The sequence below is a fragment of the Rhinatrema bivittatum genome, chromosome 7 (genome assembly GCF_901001135.1).
Source record: "Rhinatrema bivittatum chromosome 7, aRhiBiv1.1, whole genome shotgun sequence".
NCBI classification, from domain to species: Eukaryota; Metazoa; Chordata; class Amphibia; order Gymnophiona; family Rhinatrematidae; genus Rhinatrema; species Rhinatrema bivittatum.
This window is the reverse complement of record NC_042621.1, coordinates 92810179-92830126: the sequence shown is the minus strand read 5'-3', so window position 1 is coordinate 92830126 and position 19948 is coordinate 92810179. Positions and strand designations below refer to the sequence as shown.

Genomic DNA, 19948 nt, shown 5'->3' with positions numbered 1-19948 from the left:
CTGTAGTTCTGGGTAAACCAATATTGGCATTATTTCCGTAATATACTTATCTATCCTAGAATGTCAAACATTTATTCATTGCAATTCTTGAGCCACAGATTTTTTTTTCTCCTAAATAAGCCCTATGGGTACCAGCTCTCCTCATGGCCTAATTCTTTCCTTTCCATTTCTCACACATACATTTACATACACAACCCCCTAATTGATTTTTAATGCACCACTAATGTACATAAAATATGGTTTTATGTTCATAAGTTGCTTTGTAAATCTAAATTTCATCTGCCCAGTTCTTGTCTTGCAAGGTCCTTCTGCAGTGCCTCACAATCTGCTTTTTTAAAAATCTACTTTGAATATCTTTCTGTCATCTGCAAATTTGATCATTTCACTTATTACTTCTTTTTCCAGATCATTAATTAAAATGTTAAACATCACTGGTCCCAGTACAGATCCCTGGGACATTCAACTATTTACCTTTCTCCATTAGGAAAAGTGACTAGTCCTATTTGACCCATATTGTTGATGATATTTTGCCTAGTTTTATCAACTGCTGTGATTTTATGGAAGGCCAATATACTGTATATCAAATGGAAGTACAGAGATGTTTTTTTTGTGTTTTGTTTTGTGTTGTTTTTTGCTTGATTTCATTTTTATAATGGTTCTTTTTTTTTTTTTCATTTTTCCCTAATTTCATATTGTGCACTGTTAATGCACTACCGGGACCTAGTGCACACTAAAGCCAAGTTAGTGAGCACTTAGTACAGCTAGTGTGAACAGGGATGTATGTATGCCCAAATAAGCGCGTATGTGGGTGCGAGCATACATACACTGGAATTTTAAATTGTCTGTGCAAGAGCATATACACTATTTAAAATAAACCTAGTGCGCATGTGTGTTCCTAATTTTAAGTGGTTACATGAGGAAATGTTATTCGCATATCTTTTCTTAAGACTTGGCTTACATGTGCAAGTGTGCACATTTTTAAACATGAGCGCATGAAGGAAATAACCAGTTTGATTACTTAGTTCACCAATTTGCCCAGTCTATCTCTAGATCATCAAGACCCCTTTGTTTTTCAGCCTGCACTTCCCCCAATTTTCCCAGGCCCCTCACCCAGCCAAATTTGGACTATAATGATTTTCTTTGCAGATTTACACCTGATAAAGAACAGAAGTAAATATGCGCAGGCAACAGCCTGATGCGTACTGTGTTCACTATAAAACTGGTATTTACATGCACAAATGGCCCAGCCCCGGAACGCCCCAATCCACTCCAAACCCGTCCCTTTTTTCGTGCACTCTCTTGTTCGTGTGTGTATATATATGTACTTAGTTTGTGGGTTTTAAAATAAGAGGTGTTCGCTCTCAGCCCATATTCTCGCATATGTGGGCCTTTTAACATGAGCAATTCTTTAAAAATTCACCCCTAACAAAGCTTAGTGTGAACTAAAATGAAACTCAAAAAACTCAAATCTTTGGCATTTTTTTACTTTCGTTTCATGGTTCCAATGAAATGAAATGAAATAGACAATGTCGTTGGCATTGTCTATTTCATTTTAAATGAATGCACAATAATATCAAATAAAAAAAAACAAACTACCAGCAATGTTGTTCTTGTGTTTTTCTCCTGGTGTCTGGTTTTCAAGCATTAGACTCGATTGGCATGGAAATGTCCCAGATGATGACATCTTAATTTTTATAATTCTATTATAGGCATGATCCTAGTGTTATTCTGGTGCAGTAATGTTATAGTGTTTACAAAGTTTACAGTGGATGAACATTGCTTTCTTTTTGCGCCTTTCTGTCTGCAGGCCTTCTGACATCTGCACATCACACCCAGCAATGAGATGTGTAACTGTTTCCAATTCTGTTTTTACAGAATATGCATTTGTCTGTTTTACCATTTTTTTTCTATGCTGGCTATGAGTTATTTTGTCTGTAATCCACTGTCCTGTGCTGTTATTATCAAGCTCTGATTTTTAGGTTTAAGTTCATCTCTTCTTAGTCATTCCTTTGTCAGGTTTTGATCTAGGTGGGTTTCTGAGGTAACTCTTTTACCCACTACGGGGGTCATTTTTCACATCGCGATAATGACCACATCGGGAGTTGAAAATGCAAATTAGGGAACGGGGAGGAGTTTGGGCGGGGTTTAGGCGTTGCTAAGGAAATTTAGGGGCCTATAGCGCTGCGGGTGATAATGTATCTCACTTTATTATCCGCATTAGCACCGGAAATAGCTACAGCTATTTCATTGGCACTACAGGGGCGATAGCGTTCAGCATAGCTACAACCGCTGCGAGTGAAAACGCACTGCCGTGATGCAGCCCACCTCTCACTATCACCCCCGCCCCTCTTTTTCCCGTGGCATATCATTTCACTATAATTATAGCGAAACGATAAATACTCCATTATATTTGTACTTTTGTCAATTGTTTTCCTTGTTTGCCGGTCTAGCTCACTGAAGAGTTTCTTTCTCTTGCTTTGCACATTCTGTTGCTTCTTTCTCCAAGAATGCTGGTGGATTCTCATTTATTCCTTCTATTTGTTAGAAAACTTATCCAAGATTAAGGATGGAGACCACTTTCGTGCTTCAGCTCTTTTTTGAGCAGTTGGTTCTATTGATGCTGTTAAGTATGCCTGGAGACCAATCACGGTAATTCTATGGGGGAATTTCCAGAGCCATTTACACGCATAGAATCTGGCTTTATACATGTTAATGGCTGGTACAAAATTGGCTGGGGTTCTGTTCATGGAAAAGAGTGCATGTAACCTGGTTTATTCACACTTTTACATGAACTGAGCCAGAGATGTTTTGGGATGGGGCCCAGTCAGTACTTATGCTCAAGTGAATGTCTGCATGTCCCTTACAGTCATAAGTTTGTTTTGAAAATCCTTGGTAAAGTCTGCATGTACAATGTACACACAGACTATTTACCATTATGAGGGAAGTTATAACTTTACTCTCTTTATCTGTAATCTATAATCCACAATACACCCTACCACCTTCAGCTCTTAGGATGTATAATCTCAGCATATGCTGGTTCTTTTAGATTCACCTGATGGGCATAGAGGGATTTTCTTATTCTTATATCCAATTTTTCAAAATCTTTATGGACCAATCTACAATTCCAAAGTTGTATGAGATTCTAGGGATGGCAAGCTGATTGATGGCTTTTATCTTATTCCATTGTATCTTTTCAAGTCCCTCTTTGATGATCTTTTTTCTCAGTGATGTTTGCTGGATTGTTGCATCTTCCTCTGCTCCTAGATATTTATATACACCTTCCATTATATTGCAGCTTTCAGCAACATGTTTTCCGATTTGCTTAGTTTTCCTCTTCGGAAAGACACCTTTGCACCATTTGTTCACCCTGATGTCATTTGAGAAACTCTTCACTACCCAGAGTTGTTCTGCTAAATGATGATCCCAAGAGCTGTAAGGTTTCAAATCAATTACAAACAACAGGTGAGATGTTTCTCTAGGATTAAGGCTAAAGCCTCAGTCCAAGGAGTTAATGAGAGTACTCAGCAGATTTATTGCCAGACAAAACAAGAGTAGTTTGCTCTATGAAGAACTAAATATCATATCATAATTGACAAGCTCTGTTTAATGTATATTTAGAGGGAATGATTTAAAATTTAAGTATAATTGTTCATATATCCTAACCCACTAAAACCACAGTCTGCAATTTAAATACAACTTGAATGTCAAGTGGTTTATTACATAGCGTTGACTGTTTTGTACCACAGTTTCTCCGGGTATGGCTAACGGGACAGACGTGTTGCCTTTGCATGGCATTGCTTAAATGTTGATACCTCACAATAGGTCAACATAAGATTTCTTTAAAAGAGATCTGCAAACCAATTTGATGACTTTGCATAAAATCCACAGGAGTTTAACAAATTGATTAGCAAACCCATTTACAAATTGCTGACAAAATCCACAGAAACAACATGCAGAACCTGCTCTGGAATTGTGGGAGTTGGTACATTTCTTTAGTTTCACTTTAAATTTGCCAAGATCTGTAGGAAACAATTTAGAGAGATTTTTCCCACATATTTTGGAAGACTAGAAACTGTTTCAGTGTATTAGCCTGCCTTTCTGCAGCTGACTTTTCTAGCAAAGGATCCATCAGCCAATCTGGTAAATATCCATGTCTTTTCCCCTATCTGTATGCGTGAAGTGTACCATTCTCACACACTGTTGATAGGCTCAGGGGCAAATTTTAAAAGCCCTAGGCACGTAAATCCAGCTGAATTTACGCGGGCAGGGGGGTTACGTGCGCCAAGCCTATTTTGCATAGGCCTGGTGATGCAAGCAAGCCCCAGGACATGCGTATGTCCCGGGGCTTGAAAAAAGGGGTGGGGCAGGGGCGGGGGCGTGGCCAGAAGCCTCCCTAGGGCTGCTAGGTAGAGGGATCGTGCGCCGGCACTCGGCCGGCACGCGCAACCTACGCCTGCGCAGAGGCAGGTGCAACTTGCTAAATAAAGGTTGGGGGGGGGTTAGGTAGGGCTGGGGGGCGGTTTAGGTAGGGGAAGGGAGGGGAAGGTGGGAGGGGATGGAAGGAAAGTTCCCTCCGAGGCTGCTCCGATTTCGCAGCGGCCTCGGAGGGAACAGGGAAAGCCATCGGGGCTCCCCTAGAGCTTGGTGCGCGCAAGTTGCACAAGTGTGCACCCCCTTGCGCAACGCCAACCCAGGATTTTATAACATACTGGCTATCAGGAGAACTACCGTAAGTGGTAATAATACAGATCTTCCAATAGCTGTTGGAGCACCCATAGACGTATGAGGGCCTGGGAGTGATGGCCATCACCCTGTGAGCCATCCCTGTAGATGTCTCTCCATGTCCAGTGTGACTACTTGTGCATGACAAAGTGTGTTTTCCCATGGTTTCTATGGTTCTGTCATGTCAGTATGGCAAATGGTTTAATGCACAGTTTTTTGTTGTTGTAATGTTTTTTATTAGGTAATAGAACAGGCTCAATTACAACAACTTCATATGTGATACAAAAAAATTACAAAGAAGTTCCAGCTAATTACAAATTACATCATGAACAATATGACTTCAAACATCTCTATGATAACGAAAGAGTATGGAATAAGGAATCACCTTGTTCCTATACCCAAATTTTTTAACCATATCACCTGCTGTCCCCCACCCTATCCCCCATCATACTCCCTCCCCGTTACCCATAACCTCCTAAAGTCTTACATGACTGGTAAGAATCAATAAGCATTATAAGAGATAGAATCCTAGTAGGCTTGTCATTGACTATAAGACGATGTCTTATTGTTCAAGTTATGAATTACGATTGCCCTGTGGGATGAAGTTATTCCATAAAGGGTCACCAAATAGCTTTACATCTAGCAATCGATTGTGCAGCTTCTCCCTTAAAATGCATTGTTTCTAGTAAACAGACACCTGTCAATGTGGTTACCCAATTTTCTGCAGAGAGTCCCAGTGGTTGTATCTAGTACACTAAAATTATTTTCAAGACTATGACACAAACTTTAATAAGGAGCTCGAGGTGTTTGGAAGAGCAACCGAGTTCTGAGACGTAACTCCCAGTATATAAAAGGCAGAAGACCAAATATCAGTGGGGATTGATGTTTTCTCAAAATAGGACTTTATTGAAGCCCAGAATGTTTAAATCTTGTCACAGTCCCTTAAATAATGAATTAATGAGGCTTTGCTCTCCCCATATCTCAAGAAGCAATCTGAAGATGTAATATTGCCTGCATAAGTCAGACTGGGCCAGAATACCAAATGATGCAGTCTCGAAGAGAAATCCCTTTCAAGGATTTCATCACTAATTTAATACTATTCTCCAGTTGTGTTTTGGTTAGAGGTATGTTGAGTTCTGAAGACCATTTCGTAGCAAGATGATTAAAAATGAAATTACCGTGTACAGAATGTAAAAATTTGTACAATTTAGACATAGTTAAAGAAGATGAAAACCATAACGAATGTAATCGTTGAAATGGGCCATTAACTATGGAATTCCAGCTCCCTGATAGAACCTTCCTAATATAACTGTGAAATTGCATATAGAAAAAATAATCTTTATCTTGAAAGGAGTAAGTGTCCATACAGTAAACAAATGGTTCTCCCACTCTTATATTATGGTTCTCCCACTTATATTATGGTTCTCCCACTCTTATATTCCACAAAGGATGATATCATAGAAAGATCGTTTGACCATATTATATGTAACAATCTGCTACCCAAACTTGCACTAAACTGTGGGTTCCCCTCATGGGAAGATACAAAGATATATGCCTTGATAGACCAAGAAGGGATCTAATTTTCCACCAAGCCCATCTCATAGCTTTAATCAATATTAATTGGTTTAAATCTATACCAATTTCACAAGCATTTGCATGTAAAATATATTTAATACTTAATGGGAACATAAAAGCACTTTCCAAATCTGTTATTGATCCCTTCGTGATTGGTATATCCAATCTCCTAATATGAGCATTAGGCAAGCCAGATTGTAAGTGCGTAAATCTGCAAAACCAAGGTCCCCAGCATCTTTAGGAACAATAATATTAGCAAATTTCATCTGCGCCTGGCGACCCCGGCCAACTAAAAGTAGCGAAGCCTTGTTGTATGCTCCTAAGGTCACTTTTTGTGAGAATGAATGGCACCATTTGCAACTTGTATAGCAGCTTTGGTAGCAGAATCATCTTCACTAGAGCCTTTCTCCCTAATAAACAGGCCGATACAGTAAAGTTCGCGGTTGTGCAGCCCGGCACGCACACAGGCCAGTGTCCTGTGCGCGAGATACAGTAAAACAAAATATTTAAATTAGGGCCCGCGGTAAAAAGAGGCGCTAGGGACATTAGCAAGTCCCTAGCGCCTCTTTTTGGACAGGAGCGGCGGCTCTCAGCGGGTTTGACAGCCTACGCTCAATTTTGCCGGCGTCGGTTCTCGAGCCCTCTGACAGCCATGGGTTAGGAAACCGGACGCCGGCAAAATTGAGCATCCGGTTTTCAACCTGCGAGCTGATTTTAAATTTTTTTTTTTATTTTTAACTTTTTTTAACTTTTGGGACCTCCGACTTAATATCGCCATGATATTAAGTCGGAGGGTGCACAGAAAAGCAGTTTTTACTGCTTTGGGATTTTTATACAGTAGGCTGATAGCCTGAAATATGGGACCCTCAAAACCAAAAACCCGGAGCACCCTCAGCAGATAAGGCCATTCGACACGATCAAGTGCCTTCTCCGCAATGAAACTGACTAAAAGTGGGTCTGATAAGGAAAACTTGTGACAGGCGCAAAGCACCAGTAAAAGGCATCTAACATTAGTATTAGCTTTATGCCCCGCCACAAAGCCAGTCTATTCTGGGGAGATAAGGTACGGCAAAATATGTTTCAGTCTGCAATAATTTTCGCATAGATTTTTACGTTCTGATTTAACAAAGAGATGGGTCTATATGACCTAGGTTCTTATTGCACAGTTTTATTTGCATGTGCTAAATCTGCAGAGCTGCTTCTGTCTCAGTCCTTTATGCTCATTTGAACATCTGCCCATGTGCTGTGGTGCAATTTTGATTCTGTGCTTTGGGAATTCAAGGCATGAGCTGTCGATGTGCAAACTGAGGGGTTGATGCAATAGAGCATGCCCAGCCTAGTGCACAGGTCTACGTGAGGTTGGACCTTCGTTTTGGATGTGTTAGACTAGCACCCAATGCAATAAGGAGATTAGCGCATCCAAAATGTGTACCCAAATGCAAAGCAGAAAATCACTGGGCACCCAATGCACACTTTTTAATGCAGCAAATTTAACTCCAGCCACGAAGGTGGTGTTAAGTCAATCCACAAATCAAGGGCACAGGAGAAATTTTAAAAAATACGGTCCTCTGTGGTTCCTACTACTTAATATCATTGGAATACTTCAATCTACTGCTTGCAGTGTTTAAGAATAAAGATATAGTATAAATTCTTGATATAAAAAAAAATAAATTTGGACACACAATATACACGCTCCAAGCTGATTTCGCCCCTTGCTATTGTGCATGTATATTGTGCAAAATCAACCTGAAGTGGGATAAGATGGATGCTCGTATTGAGACCCTGTTGCAAATGTGGGCATTTGATGCATTTGAGCACTAGGGATGCACAATTCTTCCCTAGGGTGTCCTTTTTACCGCAGCAGCTCATTTAGATATTGCATCGGGCACCCAGGAAATCTATGTGCGCGTTAGGAAAACAGGCGCTCAATACGAGCGCCCGTTTTAACGTGCATCTTATTGTATCGGCTTGTAAGTGATATGCCTCGATAGGTCCTCCATTTGTCCAAGTCATCATTGCATTGTCTCTCTATTCTTTTCTGGGTATTGTAGTTTTCCATGTCTCATCTATGAATGTGTATTGAATGATTACTTTTTTCCTTTTTTTCTCTCCCCAGAATATACAGACCGTGCAGCTAGCTCTGGAAAGGGCATGACCCCTCCTGTTCAGATAGGCCAACTATTTTTTTTTTTCAATTCCAGCATCATGTGCTACTCTATTTGAAGAAGCAGCCATAAGCAGACTTAGCTCTCCCCTAGAGGAAGGAGGAGGATCCTCATCCATTTGCCAAGTGCTGCCTTACACCCACTGGTACTGGAAAAGGCAAGTCCCCTCCAGAAGAAGGGCAAAAACCACTGAATTTTTTTTAAACTGTCTTATTTTTCACTAAACCATTTCTGAATGGAGATTGTTCTGTTCACCCTGGAGTGCAATATTTAAATAAATACTAAGTGCCACTATCTGTCAACTGTACTGGCACTTAGTATTCAGCCCAGCAGGACAAGATAATTGATGATCTACTGTTCTTGCAATTAACTTTTTCATGAAAGGCAGATGAGAGATAGGGCAAAGTCCTGAAGGGTAGGAGAAATCTGAAAATCTCTTTTTTAGGATAGGCACTCAGATGCTTCTTTTAGTTGTTAATGGAAAAAAAAGCTGTGAGATATGGTTTCTCCTGGTCTGGCAGACAACAGTAGGTCTTTAATTGCTTGCTGGGATAAAGGACAGAAACTCGTTGAAGAAGGAGGTACTATAGAATTTAATTTTCTTCATAATCTAGAGAAGAGATTATAGTTTCCTTAAAAACTGCTTTCTTAAAAGAGCTCCTGATAGACTTCATTTTAGAGCTTAGATAATATGCCATTGAATTTGGAACTGCTTTATTATCAGAGCTGGTGAAACCAGCTGTAGGGAAGTGAGGGTAATACGGTTCTCTGAGAGATTTCACAATGTGAAAAAGTTCACGATGGTTATGGCATAAGGCAGTTAACTTGGCAGAGAAATAGCCTTTTTTTAAGTCCCATATTCTCTTATTTTAGAAGGTCAATTATTACTGTTTATAAAGAAGCCTATCCGGCCTACCACAAGATGTTCTCCATTTCTATCAAAGCATTTTAGTTCTCTCAGCTTTTCTGAAAATCATGGAGCTTGCTTAATGAATTTAGTTACTCACAATTTAAGTGCAGCCACAGAGTTCATATTGGTTATGTGGCCATTCTAAGTTTCTACCTGATCTACCACTATGCTTTGGAAAATAGGCAAAGAATTTCGGCCTTATTGTTCCAAAAAATGAGGTAATGTAAGCTCAGTCATGGAGAGGGTGTTGTTATCAAAGGCAAATTTAAAGTTCCTTTTACTAAAAAGGATAGTAGAGCACGATCAGACCAGCATGATACAACCGAAGTGGCTAGCAGGTCTTGAATATGAAATTCTAATTGGTGGGAGGATCCAAAGAAAATTAGATCCAGGGTATGGCCTTTCTTATGAGTAGGCGAAGTTACCCATTGAGTAAAACCTAAATCTGATAATGAACTCAGAATATCCTTTGCTGTATTATCAAAAGGATCATCCACGAGTACATTAAAATCTCCTAGGAGAGGAATGTTTTTATGCCTTGGGCATATTCCTGACAGCAACTGCAGGAAATCTGACAGACTCAGAACTCTGTATACTAGTAAAACAGCTAAGTTTTGTGGACGTCCAATTACAAGTAACAGGAGTTTCAGGCATACATATTGTAAAGCTGTAATTGATGAGGGTTTAAAGTGGAGCACACTACTATTAGCATGCTTCCTCCTTTTTGTCTTAGTCTTGATGAGGCAAAAATGGAATAATTAGGAGGGCAAAGTTCTGTCAATGTGACACTATCATTACTGTTTAACCAGGTCTCTGTAATACCGAGGGCATCTAAGTTATAGTCATGCATTAACTCATTAAGTACTGCAACTATAGAACAAACACCATAGGCATTTATCAATTGCATATTAAGAACAGAGGGTGAAATCCAATTTTAATTCTGGAGCTTTCACATAATAAGATGGCAATCGAAAAAAGGAGATGAATGACGTTCAAGACGTTTGTTTGCCCAATATGAATGAGCATACTTTCCTTGCCCTATTAAAACTGGAGGCAAGCATGATACAAAACAACCAATTTCTGTATATTGTAGGAAATGCAATTCTATAAAATTTCTTAATATAATAATAAAAGAATGAATATTTAATGTTCTCTGAGTAAAATGCCCAACAGTATAACTCACAGTTGCAATAAAGGAAGGAAGGAATTTGCTCAGGGTTCATGCATGTTGCGCTTGGAGGTGGACCCTTGTTCTGGAGCAGTGTAGGGAGGCTCCCTGGTTGGACCCAGGAAGCACCTGCCACCAGGAGGTGGAGCACAGGAGGAGACAGAGGCTAGCTGGAGCTTCACCACTGGAAGCCCGTGGTCCCCCCGGGTGGAGCCCTTGGGGACCCAAGCTGCTTGGACTTAGGTGGGCCTCGCAGGGTCTCCCAGAAAGGAAGTTCAAAGGTGTGCCCACCAGGATCAAGGGTGTGCGGTCGATGTCTGGACTGGAGGCCTGAGGGACCAAGGAAGGCCAGTACAATGTCTGCGATGACAAGGCTAGGAGCAGGGCCAGTAGTAGCAGAGGTCAAGTTCCAAAGATCAGTCCGAGAGTCAAAGCAGGGGTCAGGTTCCAGAGATCAGACATGGTCAAGGAGGCAGGCAGAGGTCAGTATCCGGGCAGTGATCAGCGTGGTCAAGAGCAGGCAGAGGTCAGTATCTGGGCAGCAATCAGCATGGTCAAGAGCAGGCAGAGGTCAGTACCAGAGAGACAGTCCAAGAGGAACTACCTGGGGGAACGCAGGGACAGACCCTGGAACAGGAGGATGCTGGAACAAGACTGGAACAGGCGATGAGACATGGAGGCAAACTAGTACACACACGGTGCAGGCAGGCACTTCCTCTTGTACTGTGTTCAATCAGGGCACGCTGCGGAGCTTGGACCCGCCCCTGGCCCTGGCCTATCATCCCTGCCTTTTCCAGATCATTTATAAATATATTAAAAAGCACCACTCCCAGTACAATTTTGAGGTACTCCACTGTTTACCTTTCTCCACTGATAGACAGGACCATTCAGTCCTACTCTGCTTCTTATCCTTTAGCCAGTTACCAATCCACATTAGGAGATTGCCTCCTATGACTTGTCAATTTCCTGAGTCTCTCACAAATGATTTTGTCAAATGCTTTCTGAAAATCTAGATACACTAAGGCAAATATTCAAAGCATTTAGCCGAATAACTCAGAATATTCTCCTTGCTTATCTGGCTAAAAGTTAGCCCAATGTCATTATCTAAGATTTAGCTGAATAAGGGGCAATCCGGGACAGGGTTGAGTTAGCCGAATAATTTATTCTTTTCCTGTTATTTCAGAAATAGCATTCTAAAGCAGGTTTTGAAACAAAGGGCCTCATTTTCCAAGGAGTTACCGCGTGTGATAATTCCGCAAACCCAGGTAGAGAGTCCATCAAGCTAGGTTGAGAGAACATTGCACAAATCTCATCTTTGGGTGAGTTTCCTCTCTCCGTAGGTCATCAAATCTTCACAAGACAGCACTGTTCTGTTCGTACGTCTCACGTTGAATCTGAAAGTGGCCCCTAACCCCTACACTAATACTTAAACCTCACCTCGAGTTACTAGGTGGGCCTCCCATAGGGATACAAATACCTGTCTAGGGAGGAGGCACTATGACAAGTCTCTCTCTCTCTCTCTCTCTCTCTCTCTCTCTCTCTCTCTCTCTCTCTCTCTCTCTCTCTCTCTCTCTCTCTCTCTCTCTCTCTCTCTCCCCCCCACCCCCCCAAGACTGAAACAGGCCTGTCAGGAGACACTGTGAGCTGCAATGTAGCATAACTTGTGATAACAGCCTTTCACATAGCTGATAGTGCAATTTGCAATACACATGCTTATTAGCATAAGCTACACCCCTTTTTAGTATCCAATGCAATATTGGAAAATGAGGCCCAAAAGTTGTTGTGTAAAAATGGGGCCTATAGTTTTTATGTGCAAGGCTATGTGCTTGTTTTATTGGTTAGAATCCCTTTTTTCACACATTTGGTTACTACAAAGTAAGAATGACTTAGTACATTTCAGATAACTGATTTTGAGCTGATATTTATCATAAAGGAATCCTATTGTCTGATTATGTCATCTCCTGAAAGGAATATCCTAATCTTTGTATTCTATTTTAGGGATGTTTGTTATCAATGAACTTTAGTTTCTTTATGAAATTAATTTAAACTAGTATTAGTTAGCATAAATATCACCAAAAGCATTGCAAGGCCAACATTCAATGTTTGCTAGCTAATTACACTGGTAAACAAATTTCTAGGAACATTTTGTTTCCTCCACAATCTTCGGTGAAACAAGTAGATTTTAACAAGCTGAACACAAATATGCATTTATTATGTCTGTATCACGTACCGTTTGCCAGAAAAGTGCGATATACATTAAGCATTGTTAGTGTCTGTAGCAGCATAAGCTATAATGGGATGGGGATGAATGTATGGGTGGATGTCTGGGCTGGAGGAATGGGGTGAAGGCTCTTGAACGAGAAGGAGGGGAGGTATAGGGGAGATAAAAGAAAACAAGGGCAGCGAGAATTGCACTATATATATGGGTTTATTCAATGTTTCCCAATTGTTGGTATTGTGTGTGCACAGTATTGATGCTGTATTAAGCCATGTTGGCCTTGATTTATAACTATTGTTATTTGATGTATGACTGCACATTCTTGCTGCTAACAATAAAAAATTATTTTGAAAAAAAACAAACAACTTTAAATGTAATATATTCTTTGATAGGCAACCAATAAAACTCTCTCCATACTACAGTAATACGCTGTTGCTTTTGTTTACCTCTAACCAGCTGAGTGGCAGAATTCTGCAATACCTGTAAAGGTAAGAAATCTACAATTTTATTTTTGAGTTCTTTCAGAACTCTGTGGTGTAAACCATCTGGTTCAGATGATTTGCTAATCTTTAGTTTGTCAATTTGCCCTATTATATCATCCAGATTCACTGAGATTTGCTTCAGTTCTTCTGAATCATCACCAATAAATACTGTTTTTGACATAGGTATCTCCCCAACAACCTCTTCAGTAAACTCTGAAATTAAGAATTAATTCAGCCTTTCTGCTATAGCCTTGTCTTCCCTAAGTGCCCCTTTAATCCCTTGATCATCTAATGGTCCAATCGGCTCCTTCACAGGCTTCTTGCTTCAGAAATATATTTTTTTTAATTTTATTATGTTTTTGCCTCTATAGTCAGCTTCTTTTCAAATTCACTTTTTGCCTGCCATTTAGATCTAACTTGCCAAAGCTTATGCTTTTTCCTATTTTCTTCAGTTTGATCCTTTTTTCAGTTTTTGAAAGAGGTTCTTTTGGCTAAAATAGCCTCTTTCACCTCACTTTCTAACCATGCCAGTAGTCATTCTATAGCTGGTCATCATATAATATAGTAATTTGTATTAACATGGTGTATAAAATGTGTCCACAATCTGTATCACATTATTAGTATGGAGAATAACTGTAATTTTTCTGTATTTCATAAACCAAAAATCTTAAGACCCCAAATCATAATCCATAAATCTTAAAACTCAAAATCTAAATTGACAATTCTACAACATTGCCTTTACAAAGAAGTACTTTTGAACCTGAATCCACACTGCTCAAACAGCAATTTGGAGAAGCTAACAACAAAAGATATTTGAAAAGTTTTGAACCTTTCTCCTTTCCCCATAATTTCATTTTTAAAATAAAATGTGTGTAAAAGAAACTCAAACACAGAACAACTTCCCACAACCAGATCTATCTAATAGATAAGTGCCTGTGTATATATACATATGTTAAAGAAAAACACATTAAAATCATGTTTGACGAGAACCAGTCAATTCTCTTATAAATGTGAATGACGAATTTAATGTTGTAGCAAGTGGAAGTGTTAGATATTCCTTTTTCTTGGTATGTTCAAAAAATGGCGTTACAAGATAACATTGTAAATTGAGTTTAAATCCAACTCACTAATATCAAGCACTTGAGCCTAAACAAACGTTTGTGTTTGTTCCAAAGCTTCTAGCAATGCCCACAATACTACTTTGTTTCCTATATTCAATACTTAACAAATAGGAAAAAACGAAACACACATCGAAAAGAAGCTCATATTAATGGTAAGTATTAGTTGCACAGTATTGCTATTGAAGACAATATCTGAATAAAATATTCACCCAGTTTTCCATCATCTACAGCCTTTAAAATGTATTTGGTAAAGCTTCTATACACTTTTCTTACTGAAACATGTACTTGAAATACACCTTTTTCCTAAATATCTTAGGCTTTGAATCACAATCAGTAGAAAATCTTAAACCAAATTCTCAAAATGAAATTTTTCTGAACTTATTTGAGGACAATCAATATTTTAAAGTATATCTGTGACAGTATGTCATTAGTCCTAACAATAATCTTAATTACAGCTATGTACTATATTACAGTTCCTCTTAATTCCATGACCTGTTGTGACTCTACGGCCTGTATAACATTGTGCAAAAAGACAAAAATTAAAATGCTTTCATATTCTAAGCATTTGCACAGCAAAGCAAATAGTGCCAATTAGATTCTCTCAAGTTAAATGTAACTTGCATTATAATATTTATTAGAACAATTAACAAATTAAAAGTCAATTGAAAAATTGTAAAGAAGTAAAAAAAACAAACCAAAAACCTTCCCTTGTACAAGCCAAGGTCCAACTGCAATGGTGACCACATAAACTCCCAAAGCTTTGTTATTTATGAGAAGAGAGACCTTGACTATTCAAAGGGCACTCACCGTAGTTTCATCCTCATGAAGAACCTGGTCATAACCACTCAGTGCCACACAGAAGATGATTGCTGTCACATCTTCAAAGCAGTGGATCCATTTCTTACGTTCTGACCTTTGGCCTCCCACATCGAACAGCCTGGTGAAAAATAGTAAACTTGTGGATCATTTCTTTAACATTTATTATACTGTACCATAAGTAATCAATTTTTTTCGATAGCAATAAATACATTTAACACCACCATTGGGCAATGGTTCTTGAACTGGTCCTCAAGACCCACCTAGTAGGGATGTGAATCGTTTTCCATATCGTCTTAACGATAGAAATCGTGTGGCAGGGCAAGAAAATCGTCTTAGGCACGATTTTTTAGTTAAAAAATCGTTAAAAATCGTTTTTTTCCGATTAGTGCGCACTAACTCGAGTTAGTGCGCACTAACGGGAGTTAGTGCGCACTAACTGGGAGTTAGTGCGCACTAACTGAAAATGATACAATTTGACACTTTTCAGGTCAGTTAAGGTCAGTTTAGGAATGAATATGTATTCCTATTGGCTGCCCTCTTATTTATTCATGTTACCAAGTTTCCTACTGACAGTATATGGGGGATGGGAAATGGAAACAGTTGGTAGCTTGACAAAACAAGTAATGTGATCAGTCAATGTGACTAGAACTTGTGCCCTAACCCTGATACCAGGGGTATTGTGATCTTCCTGCACACAGTGCCCTATCCCTATTAATACCAGGAGTGTTGTGATCTTCCTGCACACAGTGCCCTATCCCTAATACCAGGGGTGTTGTGATCTTCCTGCACACAGTGCCCTATTCCTGATACTGGGGGTGTTGTGATCTTCCTGCACACAGTGCCCTATTCCTGATACCGGGGGTGTTGTGATCTTCTTGCACCCATCCCGATATCAGGGATAGGGCACTGCATGCAGGAAGATCACAACACTCCTGGTATTAATAGGGATAGGGCACTGCATGCAGGAAGATCACAACACTCCTGGTATTAATAGGGATAGGGCACTGCATGCAGGAAGATCACAACACTCCTGGTATTAATAGGGATAGGGCACTGCATGCAGGAAGATCACAACACCCCTGGTATCAGGGATAGGGCACTTTGTGCAGGAAGATCACAATACCCCGGAGGAGTGAGGGTCAGGCAGCTCCCCCTGTCTGTGAAGCCAGCCTCTCACTAGTAATGCAGGGAGGGAGCTGTCTCAGACTTCACCATCCTCCCCCCCCCTCACCCACACACCATTCACTAGCTGGGACATGGGGGAAGTCAGGAGTGAGGGTCAGGCAGCTCCCCCCTGTCTGCGAAGCCAGCCTCTCACTAGTAATGCAGGGAGGGAGCTGTCTCAGACTTCACCATCCTCCCCCCCCCCCTCACCCACACACCATTCACTAGCTGGGACATGGGGGAAGTCAGGAGTGAGGGTCAGGCAGCTCCCCCCTGTCTGTGAAGCCAGCCTCTCACTAGTAATGCAGGGAGGGAGCTGTCTCAGACTTCACCATCCTCCCCCCCCCCTCACCCACACACCATTCACTAGCTGGGACATGGGGGAAGTCAGGAGTGAGGGTCAGGCAGCTCCCCCCTGTCTGTGAAGCCAGCCTCTCACTAGTAATGCAGGGAGGGAGCTGTCTCAGACTGGTATCAGGGTTAGGGCACTGTGAGCAGGAAGATCACAACACTCCTGGTATTAATAGGGATAGGGCACTGTAAGAGATGACTGTAGTAGATTGAATAAAGATCTGATGTTTCTGCTCTCCTCACACCAAACAAAAACAACACACAAGCAGAGAAGCCCTTCTTACAAAGCTGAGCTAGTGAGTTAAGTAGGAGGAAAAGTAAACATACTGGTGCCAGTGTGGCTACTTAAAAAATACACTTACCAACAATCAATTACATATATTTGAACTGTGTACAGTTCCAGCCAGGACCACCTTTCTAAAATGCACAGTGATTGGCAAATTCAACATGCACTAGCATTTCAGGTGCCTGCTAACAAAAATAATAAACAAACAAGTTCTAGTCACGTGAGTGATGATCATTACATTACTTTTTTTGTCAAGCTTCCAACTGTTTCCATTTCACATCCCCCCAACCATATTGGTAACATCAATAGATAAGAGCACAGCCAGCCAATAGGAATACATACATACATATTCATTCCTAAGTGACCTTTACTGACCTGGGAAGTGTGAACACTTTGTTTCATTTTCTGTTGGTGTTCGTTAGTTTCCAGTTCCATTTCCCATCCCCCCAACCATCACCTCAGTGGTAACCTTGGTAACATCAATAGATAAGAGGGCAGCCAGCCAATAGGAACACATATTCATTCCTAACTGACCTTCAGTGACCTGGAAAGTGTTTATTTGTATCATTTTCAGTTAGTGCGCACTAAATCGAGTTAGTGCGCACTAACTCCCCGTTAGTGCGCACTAACTCGAGTTAGTGCGCACTAACACGATTTAATGATTTTTAACGATAAATCGTTAGAATTTCTATTGTATCGTGTTCTATAACGATTTAAGACGATATAAACATTATCGGACGATAATTTTAATCGTTGAAAAACGATTCACATCCCTACCACCTAGCAGCCTTGTTTTCAGGATATCCATAAGGAATAAACACTTCCTCCACTGTATGCATTTTGCTTGTGGATCTAAAAACCAGACTAGCCAGGTGGGTCCCAAGGAAAGTTAAGAAATACTATAGTAGGATATGTGAAGATATATTTGCTTTTATTCATTGCTGATGACCTCTAATGATGTAATCCACATTGAATATTGTAAATTGTGGAATATAAAATGGATTAAATAATGATGATTCACTCTCCATTTTGCAATGAAAATGCACTTTTGATTAAAAATGGTCATCAGTAACATAGCCCTGAGGATCAATCTGGTTCCTCAGGGGTGGGGATCCTTTTTGCTGCCAGTAAGCTCCACACTGAAACTCTTAGTTATTTCTGCTATGCTCACAGTGCCCACCTATTGGCGGCGGCGTGCGCATACTATAAAATCGGTGCATCCACATGTGCGCACTGGGAACCACGTGTACATGGATGCATGCAGGTTTTAAAATTGACCCCTGGAGACCACGTGACCCGATGAGCAGGTAAGCAATGCAAATTGCTCGCTCCCGGAGCTGCACCCCAGAAAAACCTCTATAAACCTCCATTTCGTCTCGGAAATGGCACCAAAATGGACCGGTGGCTTCCCAGACCTCCATCAAGGGCTATTTGCTCTGCGGGACAGGCAACATGACAGCGAAACCACCGAAAGAAAATAAAGCACCAGGCAAGTCCGGGGACAACAAAATGGCCAACGGCCCTCCCAGCCCCCGCTCTGCCGTGACAAGCTCAACCCACGGGGGGGTTGATGGAGGAGGTCACTGCGGCAGTAGTGCAAGCCCTGGATAGGAGATTTATGGAACTTTCTCACCAAATTTCTGCGGGCAATGAAACTTTGCATACCATAAAAGCAGCAGGTGGAGGAGGTACAAAAGAGGGTATCCGATATAGAGGACACAGCACAGGTCCAGCAAGGTAAACAATCAGCGCTGGAACGGCAAATCCACACCCTGGAACAAAAAGTAGTTGATCTAGAAAATAGATCACGGCGAAATAACTTCCAATTTGTGGGATTTGCAGAATCTTACACCGATAAGGACATACAAACTGCATTGGAAGGATGGTTACTGCAGGAACTGGGCCTGCCTCAGCTACAAGGCAGTTGCCAGGTGGAACGAGCTCATCGCCTGAGCCTGAGAAATCCGGATGCAGCAAAACCACGTATCATCATAGCACGCTTACTGAACTTCACCCATAAAGCCATGATCTTACAAGCATATCGGAAGAAATCCACTTTACTACATGAAGAAAAACGGATCCTGATTTTTCAGGATTATTCTACGCTGGTGTCGCAAAGGCAGAGGGAGTTCTCACAAATCTGACGGGACCTTCATAACTGGCAAATTAAATTCAACCTGCAATACCCAGTTCGACTACGGGTGGAGCACAATGGAGTTTGGAAAACCTTTGAGACTGCTCTAAGTGCTAAGGAGTTTATAGCCTCCCTTACAAAGACATGAGACAGCCGAAAGGACAGAAGACGCCCTGCAGGTAGAAGGGCCTCAAGGCCCAGTATGGAGAGCCTCTGGACGTTTCTGATTTGAAAGGACACAAATGGAGGGTTTTGCATGCTGATAATGTTGGTTCACAAGTTTCATGTTTAACCAGTTGAAAGGTTTGTTAAAAGGAAAGTTGATGAAACTGGGGTGCAGCACTGGTATGGGATTTAGTGGTTCTCATTTCTCCAGTCTGGAGATCAGAGGGAGTTGAAGGGAACAAATCAGTTAGGGAAAAAAGGGGGGGGGGGGGGGGGAGGGATAGGGAGAGGGGTGGGTGGGTTAGTAGTCCCAAGGGCTAGTCAAGTAGGGGCATAGAGGTAAATGCTAATCAATCTAGAACAAATAAGAGCAGGGAGATGGTGAGTCGCTCGGGTCCCCTAGGCTGGGGGGTGGTACCGGGGCAAAAGGAAAGAGGAAAGAGGAAGTGGAGATATCAGTTCACTACAAATGTAACATCTGGACCCTATGGCTGATACCCTACGAATTTTATCTTGGAACATAGCAGGACTGGGCTCCCCAGTAAAAAGGGCAAAATTGTTGTTCTCCCTTAAAAGACATAAAGCCCAGGTTGCGTGCCTACAAGAGACACATCTAGACACCACAGAGCATTTAAAACTGGTCAAAGGCTGGGTAGATAAAATATTCT

At 41.0% G+C, this 19948-nt stretch overlaps 1 protein-coding gene across 1 annotated transcript in view; it reads right to left on the bottom strand.

Annotated features, from left to right (window-relative positions):
• GNAO1 (G protein subunit alpha o1) overlaps nucleotides 1-19948 on the bottom strand; it is a 552945-nt gene that overhangs the window by 42695 nt on the left and 490302 nt on the right. Inside the window, exon 6 of the mRNA XM_029608706.1 lies at nucleotides 15169-15298. Coding sequence (XP_029464566.1) covers nucleotides 15169-15298 — 130 coding nt within the window. The remainder of the gene's footprint in view (nucleotides 1-15168; nucleotides 15299-19948) is intronic.